Consider the following 14,837-nt stretch of genomic DNA (forward strand, 5'->3'; position numbering starts at 1 on the left):
AAGAGAAGAGTTCCAAGGAGAATAAGAACGATCCCTACACCAGTTCTCAAAAATCCGCCACACTTGAACATAAGCAAAGGACGTGGACTGTTTACGAGACTGCAACATAGTCTCAATTACTCTAGCTGAAAACCCTTTCTTCTTCAACCTGTCCCTTTCAAGAGCCAGGCCGTAAGCGAGAATGGAACCGGGTCGGGCATTACGATAGGGCCCTGCACCAACACCACCAACCCGTCCAACCTCAGGGGACCCTTGATCGCCAGCCGCACTAGATCGCCGAAGCACGGACGTCGTGGCCAATACGGAGCCACGAGGATCACCGTGCCGACGTATCGCTCTATTCTTTGAACTACGCGCCCCACTAGAGGCCAAGGAGGGAACACGTACAACAGTTGACGCGGTGGCCACGGAAGCACCAGAGCATCGATCCCCTCGGACCGAGGGTCCCGCCTCTGACTGAAGAACCGGGGCACTTGAGCATTGCTGGCTCTTGCCATAAGATCTACCACCGGCAGTCCCCACTCCATCACCAGCTGATGAAACAGCGGACGATGCTGCGACCACTCTCCTGGATCCAGAGTGTGCCTGCTCAGAAAGTCCGCCTGGAGATTGTCCACTCCGGCCACATGACCTGCGGAGAGACTCTGCAGATGATGCTCCGCCCACTGCATCAACTCTGCCGTCTCCTCGGCTACATCGCGACTCTTTGTGCCCCCCTGATGGTTTACGTAAGCTACCGCCGTGGCATTGTCGGACAGAACTCGAACTGCCTTCCCGGCGAGAAGATACTGCAGGGCCTGCAACGCCAACCGGATCGCCCGAGTCTCGAGCCGATTGATTGACCAGAGGGCCTCTTCCAGTGACCAGAGACCCTGTGCCACCTGACCCAGACAATGTGCTCCCCAGCCTGCCAGACTGGCATCTGTGGTCAAAACAATCCAATCCGGAGGATCCAAAGGCATCCCTCTTTCCAGATTCGGAGTATGAAGCCACCACCGCAGACTGGTGCGAACCGCCTCCGGCAAGAATAGTCTTTCCTCCAAACTCTGAGTCTGCGGAGACCAACGGTCCAACAGCGCTGACTGCAACTGCTTCATGTGAGCTCTGGCCCACGGCACCACCTCTATCGATGCAGCCATAAGCCCCTAAATCTGAAGATACGCGTGAGCTGACGGGGACCGTTTGGCAGAAAACTGACAAATCAGCCCCTGAATCTTGGCAATCCGAACGGACGGCAGAAACACCAGGCCCTGCACTGTATCGAAACGAACCCCCAGATATTCTAGAGATTGAGACGGAACCAGGTGACTCTTGACACTGTTCACCACCCAGCCGAGCGACTCCAAAACGGATACTACCTTCGTTGTTGCTTCCACACTCTCCTGATAGGATTTGGCTCGAATCAGCCAATCGTCGAGATATGGATGGACTAATACTCCTTGCTGCCTTAAAGCCGCTGCCACTACCACCATAACCTTGGAAAAAGTACGCGGCGCCATAGCCAGACCGAACGGCAGAGCACAAAATTGAAAATGCTGTCCTAGAACCGCAAAGCGAAGAAACCGGTGATGCGCCTTCCGAATGGGGATATGCAGATAGGTTTCCGTCAGATCCAGAGAAGTGAGAAATTCTCCCGACTGCATCGCTACTATGACCGAACATAACGTTTCCATGCGAAAGGAGGGAACCTTCAATGCCCCCGTTGACTCTTTTGCAATCTAAAATAGGCCGGAAGGAATCCTCCTTTTTGGGAACCACAAAATAAATCGAACAACACCCGGTCCTCCTTTCTGTAATCGGCACCGGAACTACAGCCCCCAGATCTATCAAACGCCGGAGAGTCTGCCGAATTGCCCTGGCCTTGAGCTGAGAGCGGCACGGGGAGGCTACAAAGAAATCTGGCAGAAAGTCCTCGAACTCCAAGGCGTACCCGTCTCGCACCACTTCGAGAACCCACTGATCTGTCGTGATATGGGTCCACCTCTGATAAAACTGACTGAACCGAGCACCTACCCACAACAGAGGCTGGACCTGCACACCTTCATTGTGAAGCACGAACGGAGGACAGAGCTCCCCCCGAGACCTCTCGTCCTCCTCGACGACCTCCACGAAAGGGCTGAGTACGCTGAAAATATCTACCTCTAGGCGCCATACTGAACCTAACTGGCCTATAGCGCCGGGCATCCTTCAAACGAGCACGGCCTGACATGCCGCGACCCCCTGCTCTAGGCCGCAATTCTGGCAACCGTGGAATCTTAGCATCTCCAAGACCACATACTAATTTATCCAACTCTTCCCCAAAAAGCATGGGCCCCTTAAAGGGAAGAGAACACAACTTGGATTTAGAAGCCGCATCCGCAGTCCATCCACGAAGCCACAGGGCCCGACGAGCTCCAACCGCCAAAGCCATATTCTTCGCCGAAGCCCTCAACAAATCATAACTAGCATCTGCCAGAAAGGAAGATCCCATCTCCAACTTGGCTAACTCCTGCACCACGGAAGCCCTGTCCAGCGCGGGACCATCCAGAAGCTTTTCAGCCCAACGAAAACACGCCCGAGCCACTAGACCTCCACATAGAGCGGCTTGCAGAGACAAGGCCGAGAGATCAAAACTTCGCCGAACAAAAGACTCCAACTTCCTATCCTGAGGGTCTCTGAGGGCAGTCCCCCCATCAACCGGGATGGCAGTAGCTTTGGTAACTGCCGTCACCACCGCATCCACTGTAGGAGATTTAAAAGAATCCCTATCCTCTTGGGGAATAGGATAAAGTCTCGCCATCGCTTTAACCACCCGACAGGCTGAATCTGGAGGACCACTCCTGTAAGATCATATCCCTCAGATCCTGATTCATAGGGAAAGAACGAGAAGCCTTACGAATGCCCTTAACCAAAGGGTCTATCTGCTTAACCTCCGCTACAACCGGCTCAGGAGCCTCAAACCTAAGCGTAGACATCACTTGATCAATGAGCTCCGGAAGCTCATCCCTAGGAAAAATCCTTACCACCGAGGAATCCTCCCCTGGGAAGGACCCCTCCTCTTCAGGATCAATATCTAAAGGGAACTCATCACCCAATCCACTACCCTCATCTTCCGAGGGAGGGAAAGACAAAAAAATGAGGGTCCTCCACATAGTCTAGCCGTGGGCGCTTGACCCCCAAAGGAGCTGCCCCCTTCTGTACATCCGGCTGAGAAGCACCTGCCTGCCAGGCCTGAAACATCTACCAGACAAACTCCGGTGGAAATCCCATAGCCCCCGAAGGCCCTGGAGAGCCCCCAACATTCTGTCCCGGGCCCTCCACCACCTGCTGGGCCGGGATCGCCAGAGGAGCTGAATCAAAGATGGCGGCGGTTCCCGCCAAAATCGGGACCGCCGCCACCGCACCAGAACCTGAGTCAGACCCCGGGAGGCCCTTACTGCCGCCCAAAACCTCAGCAGACAAAACCGGAGGGGAAGAGAGAGAATGCTTAGGATCACCGCAAAACTTGCACGGAGCTCCGGGCGTTTCAATCCCCCGACGCGCGCAGGAACGGCAACGAGCCGCCTTTCCCGCCGACATCGCTAAAACTTAAAGCGGTACACACACAAACCGCCAAAATCGCCCCAGCTCTACTCCCTTCCTCAAAACCACACTAAAACCCTTGCCAGCCCCCAAAATGAGAAACAACAAAATGTTCTGATGCAGAACAGCACTGTCTGCTGCTTGCTTTCCTCCTTTTACTCCTGTTTCTCTTTTTTTTTTTTTTTTTTTCTTCACACACACAGCAATCAGCCCAGTTGCTATATACTGACAAGGGCTAAGGCTCTCAAGGTTCCTGTAGCACAGGAGCCGAGGCACCAGGCTGCCTTCACACAAGGTACAGCAGGGGCAAAACCCGGACACGGGTGCAAACCCCTAGGGGAACAGGGAGCCCCACCGGACCCGCTTCCCCGAAGCACAAATTCTGAGTACAGGGTACTAAAATCATAATCTCTAATCCTACCAGACCAGACTGACTGCTCAGGCTGCACGTCTACCCTCTGCTGGAGACTGAGATTTACTGGCTGCTTGGGGGTTGGCTGCTGGCTTATGCTTGGTTCAGTTTTTGTGTTCTCAGTCTCCCTCTGCTGGTAGTCGTGCATAACCCAAGCGTCTTGACCGGTCTGGAGGGTCGCTGAGGAAAAACCCTATTCTCTAAAGATGTTTGAGCAAATTCATCAATAATACTTTAAAATTTAACAGATGCTGTTTGAATAATATAAGGTGGACAGAAATCTAAACTGCAATAAGAAGTGGCATATTTCTTAAATAAGATATTCACTAAAAGTCAAGAAATATTGGATAAATCTTTACAGATTTAATCTACCAGACTCAAATTTAAAGAATAATCTAAAGGATCCCATTCAAAGCTGGTCTAATTAAAAAGACTTCTAATACTGGCGATTTTAGAACTAAAATACATTGCTAATTGAATAGCTGATGGTTTATCATTAGGTGGAGATATAAATTTATATGTGTTAGTAAGATGGGAAATAACATTAAAAAGCAGCTTAGTATGTCAATTTCCCATTTATTAACATTGAATAATATTCTCTCTTTTTAATTTTAAGGTGCTTATATTCCTTATTAGCGACTTTCTATTTCTCCTTATTAAACATGGATGGATGTTTTCACCATCCTCTTTCCAAAGATCTAACACCCCCAAAACATAACATTTCCACCTCCATGCTTGACAGTGGGGACGGTGTTCTTTGGGTCATAGGCAGCATTTCTCTTCCTCCAAACACGGCGAGTTGAGTTCATGCCAAAGAGCTCAATTTTTGTCTCATCTGACCACAGCACCTTCTCCCAATCACTCTCGGCATCATCCAGGTGTTCACTGGCAAACTTCAGACGGGCCGTCACATGTGCCTTCCGGAGCAGGGGGACCTTGCGGGCACTGCAGGATTGCAATCCGTTATGTCGTAATGTGTTACCAATGGTTTTCGTGGTGACAGTGGTCCCAGCTGCCTTGAGATCATTGACAAGTTCCCCCCTTGTAGTTGTAGGCTGATTTCTAACCTTCCTCATGATCAAGGATACCCCACGAGGTGAGATTTTGCGTGGAGCCCCAGATCTTTGTCGATTGACAGTCATTTTGTACTTCTTCCATTTCCTTACTATGGCACCAACAGTTGTCTCCTTCTCGCCCAGCATTTTTGCTTCAAGGCCAGTAATTCCGAGTCAAACCATCTATCTGAAGATTGGAGTAATTTCTCCTTGGTTCTTAAAGGTGCTAACTCATTTAAAATTTCTTTACTAATCCATAACCAAACTTTACCAAAATCTGCGATAACCTCATTTTCATCAAAACGGGACCAAAATGCAGTACAATCTATAGTCCTCCTAGAAGCAAAAGATGTTTTATTCACTCTTTCCTTGTTGAACTGTTTACAATTAACAGAAAACTGATGAAGAAAATGATCTGACCATGGAAATTTCATCCATTGGCCCTCTAAGAAACAGATGATGTTACCAGCTCATGATCAGATGAAGCAATTAGGTCTAATTGATGACCCCTTGTATGTGTACAGTTAGATTGAAGCACTTTATAATTTAAAGCATTAAGGTAGGAGTTTTAGTGCTATGATACTTCCAAAACCCATACTGGTAGTGATCAAAAAGTCATCCAGTATCAAACTCTGTCATACAACTTTTTCAATAATTTTTGACACAATAGGCAAAGTAGAAATTGCCTAGCCTTTACAGGACTAGTCTAGAAATTCCTTTTTCAACAGGGGCCTTAGTTGCAATTTTTAATTAAGCAGACATAATCCCTGTAACCAAGAGATAAATGTACCAAAGAAATAAGAGTAGATGTAAATCAAGTCTTTCAATGATCTTGGAATACCAGCAGAAGATGGGTCATGAAGAGCTTTGGACTTGAGAGTGTGATATAAGGAACCTGGGGAGAAATATTCAATTATAACAGGAGAGGAGAAGAAAGAATGAGGTGGGGATGCAAGCCTGGAAGGAGGAAGAATGAGAGGTGGGGTACTGCATGCAGGAGAAGACTTTGGGGGCAAAATTAGAGGTCTTGCTGGGAGTTACAGAGAGAGAACTGCAGCTGGAGTGCGTGAAGAAATGGGATGGATCAAGCCTGAGGAAAGAAAAGGAAGGATGGAATTTCACACCTTATGATGGGGAAATTCTGCACAAAAGAAAAAAATATATATAAAAACTATGCAGAATTTTAAAATATTGTGTGCAGAATACGCCCAGGAATGGAAGTATATGTGCCGGTTACATGTGGTGGCAGCATCTATTTTGCAATTGTCAACATCTAAAATATCAAATGGATCAACACAGCAACATAACCATGTATGTCTGCCTTTCTTTTTTAGAAACATACACAATTATATTTCCCCAAGCTGTCATAGACCTTGACTCATTTGCTAGTAAGGGGGAAGGGGGAGACAAAAACCAATAAGGGATGAAATGGGCACTTTTTTCTAATCCTTCCCATACAGCACTACACAACACAACACAAGCACCTTTACACAACCTAGATGTCCATAAGAACAGGAGTAAATCCCACTACTCATATAGACGGGGGGGGGGGGGGGGGGGGAAGAGTAGGTTATAAAAATGCCATCCCCTTCTTAAATGGGAAATGCACATTATATTTTTGCCCCACCTCAGTCATGCCCAAAACACACCCCCTTGCAATATACACTTAATTAAAATTTGACTTTCTAAAACCGGGACATGGAGGTGTATGCAATATAAGAAACACAGATCTGTGTTCACAAGATCTTCAAAAAGTACTAAAAGTAAGCACACAATTTTCAAAACGATACTCCACATTACATCTGCTGGCCTTTGCATGTCCACACTGTGAATAAGGTTTCTAAAACAGACACCTTAAGGAGCCAATGCTCAGAACCTAACACCGGCATTGGAGCAAAATAGCGCTGGACTAGCACCAGTGTTAATCTGCCCAGAATACTGAGAAGGCTGTAGCGCAGGAAACAATGTGCATGCCAAAGATGGCCACAAATTGTATTTAAATGCTGTCAAATGGATGTTAATGAAGTTTTTTGCAATGCCCTTGAAGCTGGATTTGGGAGATTGCGAGGATTTCTTATGATTTCCTATTTAAAATTGACTGGTTTTGATTTGTTGTGGAATCGGAAGGAAGCCCATGCAAGCCACTAAGTGCTAGGACCGAGAAACACATGTGCACGTGTCTGAACAAACCCAAAAGTGAAAACACACAGTGGCGCCTCTTTTCTGCGCTTAAATATAAGCCTTTCAAGTGAAAAAAAACTGAAAAGCTTAGATGTAAAAGTCCAGAACAGCACCAATGTGTGTTCTTCGAGGTTTGCCTGGACATGCGTTTACCATTAAACTATCGGGCGCATCAGCCAGATACATTCCTCCCTCTTACTTTCAATCTCACAGTGTACAAATATAATTTGAATGTCATTAGCTTGGAGAAAGGGCAAGCTATTTTTCTGTGCTGTTCCTGCAGTATGGGATGGGCACTGTTTGCTATAGTACCAGAGCTTTGAACATCAGGGCCATCGTGTCCTATTCACACCAAATTTTCTGGACATATAAAGTAGGATTCAAGGATTTGGGTGTGGTACGTTTTGGTTCAGACCCTGTGCATTTTCCAGATGTACCTCATAGAAAGTAGGCTTCTTTAATTATTTAGAAAAATACTGCACTCAGTCCCTGAGTCCTTGGCAGATTACACCTATACATATGTTATAAATTAATCAACAACATTCAATAACAAACCATTAGCCTGGGTGGAACCTTTTGTTAGCAAATAATAAACCCAACCCACCATGTCTAGATTTACACTAGCATTACTCAAAAGTTGGAAGGAATTCTGTAATACCTCCTTCAGGGGGGTCATTTACTATTAATTAGTGTACATTATCTAACCACCTAGCTACCATCGGAGGAATACCAAATGTAATAAAATAAATCAATTTTAGGGCTCATTATATTCCTATGGGAACTGTAGCACAAGCCAATTCTGCTACTTTATAAATAAGCCTACAAGGGATAGAGCCAAGTGGTCCGCTCCAATAATAAGCTCAATTTAACTCCCAACTCAAAATTTGTAAAATGATCTATAGTGTATGGAGTAGAGAAAAAACATTAAGATCCAGGACCACAATCGATGATCCAAGATCCAGGACCACAATCGATGATCCAACACCACCAATGGAGAAAGCTCTTGTATTTGGGGTAAGGGTTTGGCTTTTGGCTGCTGCCATTTATTAGTGAACGATTCTGAAATCATCAGGTATAAACCCGTACAGATTTGGGTTTCATGACATAGACAGTGAATCTCCATAAACCATATTTTCAAGCATTTAAACTATCATGTATTTTAGAAAAATGTGTGTATTTCCTTAGTGCTAAGGACCAGCTCTGCTCAGAGGGATCCTGGCCAGATCAACGACCACATTTCAGAAACCATCTTTCCGGGGAGGGGGAGATGTGTTGGTCCTGCTACAGCAATACAAACATTCTGGAGGTGTCACAGGTTTGTCAGCAACAAAACCCTTTGCCGCCCTGTCAGTTCGTTTCAGCTGTGCTTCCAGTCTCTCAAACAGAACAACAGCTGCTGCGGAACACAAGGGAGCCTGAGCAGGAAGCGCTAACAGACGGCCTGCAGCGCCAGCTTCTCAGATGCTCTTGCCGGGAGAGAGGGGTACATTCCCCAAGAAAACAAGTCATGGCTTCTAAGAAGAACCAAATATATGTCTCGCCAGCAGCATAAACCTACCGCAAAGCCAGACTCATATCGCACAGCACACCCGAACAAAAGTACACACAACACGCAGCAACGGCCAAAGACTCTTCTTCGCATTCAGAAACTACAGCCAATCCTCCACCCCTAACAACCGATCATCCTCTATGATTGGTTGAGGTCACGTCAGCAGGCGGGTCCAAACCCATTAAGTTGCTTCGAATGGTCAGCATGATTGTCAATCCGGAAAAGGTTTTGTTGTTGTGGGATATCATAGAGTATTTGTATTGGATGGCTTGAGTGGTAAAATCGTTACCCAAACATCTTTGCGCTGTGGATAAAGGAGAGGCGAAGCGTAGCGCAATGGCTGGAAATATTAAAGTGGGATTAAGGGAGTGTTTGCGTAGCGAGATCTGTAGGAAAAGGCATGTAGAACTAGAAGAGACGTTTTAGACCAGGCTTGATGTTTTTTTTTTTTTGTTACATTTGTACCCCGCGCTTTCCCACTCATGGCAGGCTCAATGCGGCTTACATGGGGCAATGGAGGGTTAAGTGACTTGCCCAGAATCACAAGGAGCTGCCTGTGCCTGAAGTGGGAATCGAACTCAGTTCCTCAGGATCAAAGCCCACCACCCTAACCACTAGGCCACTCCTCCAACTTTAAGTTATAGGGCCTAGTTTACAATGCTAGCGATTCCTGTACAGTGAGGGACTCTTTTTTTTCAATGAAGATTAGCTCCAGTCTGCAACAGGTCCCACTTTATTGGTATGGGCTCTGATGCAGATAACTTGAGCAAAACTTTATTAAAAGACCCTCTAAATGAGAGGAAGCCCATTCAGGGGCCCTTTTACTAAGTGGAAGTAGAGCTACTGCTGCTTTGTCGCGCATTAATTCAGCACTACTGCCTGCTCACTGCACACTATTCTCCAGCACGCTGGAAATTATTTAAAAAAAAAATTTCTGCTGGGAACTTACCTGGCAGTGATCAGTGCTCGGTTATCACTTGGTTAGCACAGCAACCCCTACCACCTCCTAAATAGGAGCCAGTATGGGATCCTGGCCATTCAGGAAGTATATACTTACCTCACAGCCATTTCCTTTTTTTCATTAAAAAAAATCCAGTGCGGTAAAAGGGACTTCGGTGCATGGCAAATCCACATACACAGGACACCGTAAGGCCCCTTTTACCGCAGCATAGTAAAAGGGTCCATCAATTCCTATGGGCTTCCTCATTTACTGCACGGGAATCATTAGTTTGGCTTTGTAAAATAAACCCATAGTGTGGTCTTTGTACATCTTGGTTCTACCCCACTGAAATCAGTACTTTCTGTCCCATAATGCAAATAGAGTTGGCAGAAGTGTAGGACTGTCATAAAATAACCCTTGTTGGAGCTGGGTAAGTTGGCTGCTGTTGTACCAACCAGTTGCAACTCTGCATGGCTTCGTAGAATGTTTGAGAGTTATGGTCCATTAGATATTTTGGCAAGGTGTTATACTCAATCTGAATTTGAGTGTAGCGGGGTCAAGGGAAGAAAGCTGTCTGACAGCACCCTGTCAAGGTCTCCAGTTGCAGCACGGATATTTTTTTGCCCAGTCCTAGTTTTAAACCTAAATCTCAAAGTAATGTAGTTCCTTAATGCTACTCTTTGAAATATTATGGGACCTGCATCATTGATATTGGGATAGGTTTGTCATAAGTGGATCAAAATTTCCTCTTTGGACTAGGTTAACTTAGAAGTTCTGGGCCCCTACCACTCCCCCTACCACTCTGGTCTCACCCATATATGGACTAGGTCAGAAGAGGTCTCAGAAGGGCCAAAAATGAACTATGAAAGTGGGATATTTACCTCCCCAAGGACCCTGCTTACTAAGATGTGCTTGCGTTTTTAGCCTGCTCTAAAAATTAGCGCACGCTAATGCTAGACATACCCATAAGAATGTATGGGTGTCTCTACCACCCATAGGAATATGTGGGCATCTCAAGCATTTGTGAATACTAATTTTTAGCGCACAAATGCTAGTGCACCTGTAACGTGGCTTAGTAAACAGGGGCCCAAAAGTTTTGAGATAATGGGTGCAAGATCTAATTCTAGAAAGATCTGAGTGTTGTATTGTTTTTGCAAATTAATGAAGCAATACAAAATGATATTTAACTTTTTTGGTGCCTCTAAAATTATGTAAGTAGAGCAAAAGACAATTTTTTTATTTGATTTTCAAAATTTTCCATTCAACAGAAAATTCAATGGCAATTAAACATAAATTGAAAAGGAAATAAAAAATCCAGAGCATCTAGAGAAGAAAACACCTCTTGTCAAGAACCAAATACAATCAGAAAACACGATTATAAACCCATATTCATTGGCACTATGAGGTCCTTTTACTAAGCGGGTTTGCTGTGCACCAAGGCCTCCTTTTAACGCTACCAGTACAAGGACTTTTAAAAAATGGAAATGGTGGTGCAGTAAGTGTAACACACCGCATGGCCATTTCTGGGGGGAGCCCTTACCACCTCCTGTTTAGGAGGTGGTAAGGGCTTCCGTGCTAATCCGACATTAGCACCAGTTAATTATCACCGGTTAAGCCCCCAGCACTAAAAAATGCCAAATTGCCATGCACCAAGCCTGCGGCAGCCCTTCCATTGCTTGGTAAAAGGGCCCATATAATTCTAATGGCTCCAAATAATGAGTAAATCATTCCTCATACCTTTTAAGAAAAAATTCTAATTGAAAAGATTCCCAAAAAATAAAATCCTTTCCCTGAAAAGTATTAAGACATTTACACGGATATTTAAGGGAAAAAGTTGCCCCAATAGCCAAAACTCTAGATTTCAAAGCTAAAAAAAGCTTTTCTTCTGAGTTGAGTGGCCCTAGAGCCATCAGGAAAAACATTTTTGCACAACCAAAACTCACTCTTTTTTTCCAAAAAAAAAGTTTAATAATCAATGATTTAACACTTTCATTGGTGAAGGTGACCTGTAACGTAGATCTAGTTTTAATATTCTCTTGAAAATCCTCCAAAACTGCAGTCAGTCCACCTCAGGTGAAATCAATTGACCCAACTGGAATTTCTTATTACTTGGCAAATAATAACAACTAACGAAAGAGCTTCAGAATTAGGTAGCCTCAGAACCTCCTTAACATATTTCCTTAGGAGGATATCAGGGGATAACAAATAAGTAGAAGGAAAATTGAGAAAGCATAGGTTACAAACCCACCTTGCCTTTTCTATCATCTCCAATTTCAAGAGAATTACATCTGAATCTTTTATAGTTGTGACACTCTCCTGTGGGATATCACAAAGGCACCAGCTTCAAATAGCAAGGAAAGCGAAGCCCCTGGTCACATCACAGGGCATCCAACCTGGTGCCTGATGGAAAGAAGCACTGGGAATCCACCAAGTCTCTTCACATACCGCCGACCAATGTAACAGCGGCTGGGCAGATTTCCAACAGTGCGTCACCAGGTAGCCTCTCCTCTCAGCAAAGGACAATTTTCAAAAATATTTGGCCAGAAAACTAAGCAGTTATTTGAGCATCTTTCCTTGGGCTGAACATTGCTCCCCACTCGTTGCCTAAATGTATACACACAGGTTTCATAGCATGTGTACTTTTAGCTGCACAGAAAAGAGATTAGTCAGGGGAAGGCAAAATACACGTAGGGATTTGATTGTGAATGTCATGCTTGTAGTTTGGTGTATTTTGAATCTGCATAAGAACATCAGTAAAGCCATTCTGAGTCAGACCAAGGCTCGTTAAGCACAGTATCCTGTCTCTATCTGGATTGCACATACCCGGCAGATCTTCCTATAGTTAATTTCTCACGGATGAACAATGGTTTTCCCAAGTGTATCTGGCTAATAATGATTTTATGGACTTTTCTTACAGAAACTAGTCCAATGTTCTTTTGAATCATACTTGCTGTAATCCACCTTGAATGATTTATTTCAAAAAGGTGGTAAATAAGGCCTAATAAATAAATAAATAATGTTGGTCACCTTAATCACATCCTTTGGCAGCAGATCTTGAGCCACTTGGATTACTGTAACATGTTATGTGTAGGATGTAATCGTACCCTTATGAAAAGATTGCAGACTTTGCAGAATGTGGCTGTTACATTGATATATTTATTTATTGTGAACATTTATATGCCACATATTCCCACCAAGGCGGGCTCTATGTGGCGTACAAGGCAGGAGAAAGTACAACAAATAACAGGAGCATGAAGCTAGCATAACACCTTTATTAATTAGAGCCCATTGGTTGCCTGTTCAGGCTTGAATTGACTTTAAGGCTTGAGTTATTGTCTTTAAAATATTACATAGCATGGTGCCTCAATACATGCTTCTCCTTGTCAATTTTCAATTTATTGTACTACTAAGAAATTAAGGGCTTCTTGTACAAAACTGTGCTAGCGACTCCCACAAAGCAATAGGAATTGGACGGGCTTCCACTCATTTGCTGCACAGGAATCACTTTGTAAAAGAAACTCTAAGAGATTGTTTGGTATTACACTTATCTTCTGTCCAAAGAATTAGATTTATAAAAAAAATTCAATCAGCTTTCTCCTTTGCAGGAGTTAAAATATGGAACTCATTGCCTTTATTTATCCGGCAATATGATACTTACCCTTTATATTGGAGAGGTTTAAAAACCTGGTTGTAGGTTCAGATAGTGGTAGATGTTATAATGCAGGAGCAATTTATGTATATTTCTAGGTATGCCTAATTTTCTTTTTGCGATCTGCAAAGAACTCGTGAGGCTTGTTGTGTAATATAAGAATAAAATTAATTATGCATTGCATTAAAACAAACTTTCTACAATTTATTTTGAGTTTGCTGGTCATTAGTTCCATGGAATGTCCTTTCCTTTTTGTATTGTTTGAAAGGTTAAACAATTATTTATCCATTCTTACAATAAATTACTTTCTTAAGCATTATTCTTTGTTATGTATCCTATACAGTTTATTGTAAGCCACATTGAACTCAGACTTGTTTGGGATAATGTGGGCTATAAATGTCACAAATAAATAAATAATTCCATTCCACTCATAGTTTTATAACTTCTCATATCCCCTCTCAGTCATCTTTTCTCTAAGTTGAATGGGTCTCAACAGACGCGAGGCTGAGAGTGGGAAAAGCCATGGCTAATCTCTACCCATTAGTTCCAGAGGAGAAAATAAATTGCAGCTTCCCAGGGTAGACTCCCTGGTAGTGACTAAGAAGACCAGCTTGCCAGTGGAAGGGGGCATTGCCCTAAAAGACCTACAGGATAGAAAGATAGAAGGCTTGCTGAAACAAGCCTTTGATTTTGAAGTGACCTCTTTGGGCCTTCAAACAACAGTGCAGCTCATTCATTTCAAGAACACGTTCAGTTCTGATCGCCATATCTCAAAACAGATATAGCGGAATTACAAAAGGTTCATAGAAGAGCGACCAGAATGATAAAGGGGATGAAACTCCTCTCTTTTGAAGAAAGCCTAAAGAGACTAGGGCTCTTCAGCTTGGAAAAGAGACGGATGAGGGGAAATATGATTGAGGTGTACAAAATCCTGAGTGGTGTAGAACGAGTAGAAGTAAATCGATTTTTTACTCATTCCAAAAGTACAAAGACTAGGGGACACTCAAAGAAGTTACATGGAAATACTTTAAAAACAAATAGGAGGAAATATTTTTTCACTCAACGAATAGTTAAACTCTAGAACTCTTTGCTGGAGATGTGGTAACAGCAGTTACTGTATCTGGGTTTAAAAAAGGTTTGTACAAATTCCTGGAGGAAAAATCTATAGTCTGCTATTGAGACAGACATGGGAAGCAACTGCTTACCAGGGCCGTGCCAACACCGCAGGGGGGCGCTGACCTCTGGAGGGCGCCTACTGGCACCTTTTTCCTGAGGTCAGCTCACTTGCAAAATGTTTTACCTGAAGCTGTGATTCTCCTCTCTCCCCTGCCCTCCCCTCTTCGACCACAGTGCTCACTGAGGCAGGCAGGCTCTGCTGAAGTTGTTTGAAAGAATACAACCAGTGCTATTTATGTTTTTGGAGTGGGACGAACTCATCATTCAGGGTGAGCTTGAACAACATTCAGATTAAAGAGAACAGCCAGGTTTGG

General features: G+C 44.2%; 1 protein-coding gene across 1 annotated transcript in view; it reads right to left on the bottom strand.

Annotated features, from left to right (window-relative positions):
* The window catches only part of CETN3 (centrin 3), a 50,571-nt gene extending 41,708 nt beyond the window's left edge, over positions 1-8,863 (bottom strand). Inside the window, exon 1 of the mRNA XM_030193376.1 lies at positions 8,768-8,863. Within this exon, the coding sequence (XP_030049236.1) occupies positions 8,768-8,784 (17 nt within the window). The 5' untranslated portion in view covers positions 8,785-8,863. The remainder of the gene's footprint in view (positions 1-8,767) is intronic.
* Between the last annotated feature and the right edge of the window lie 5,974 nt (positions 8,864-14,837).

Source organism: Microcaecilia unicolor, chromosome 2 (assembly GCF_901765095.1).
Source record: "Microcaecilia unicolor chromosome 2, aMicUni1.1, whole genome shotgun sequence".
NCBI lineage: Eukaryota > Metazoa > Chordata > Amphibia > Gymnophiona > Siphonopidae > Microcaecilia > Microcaecilia unicolor.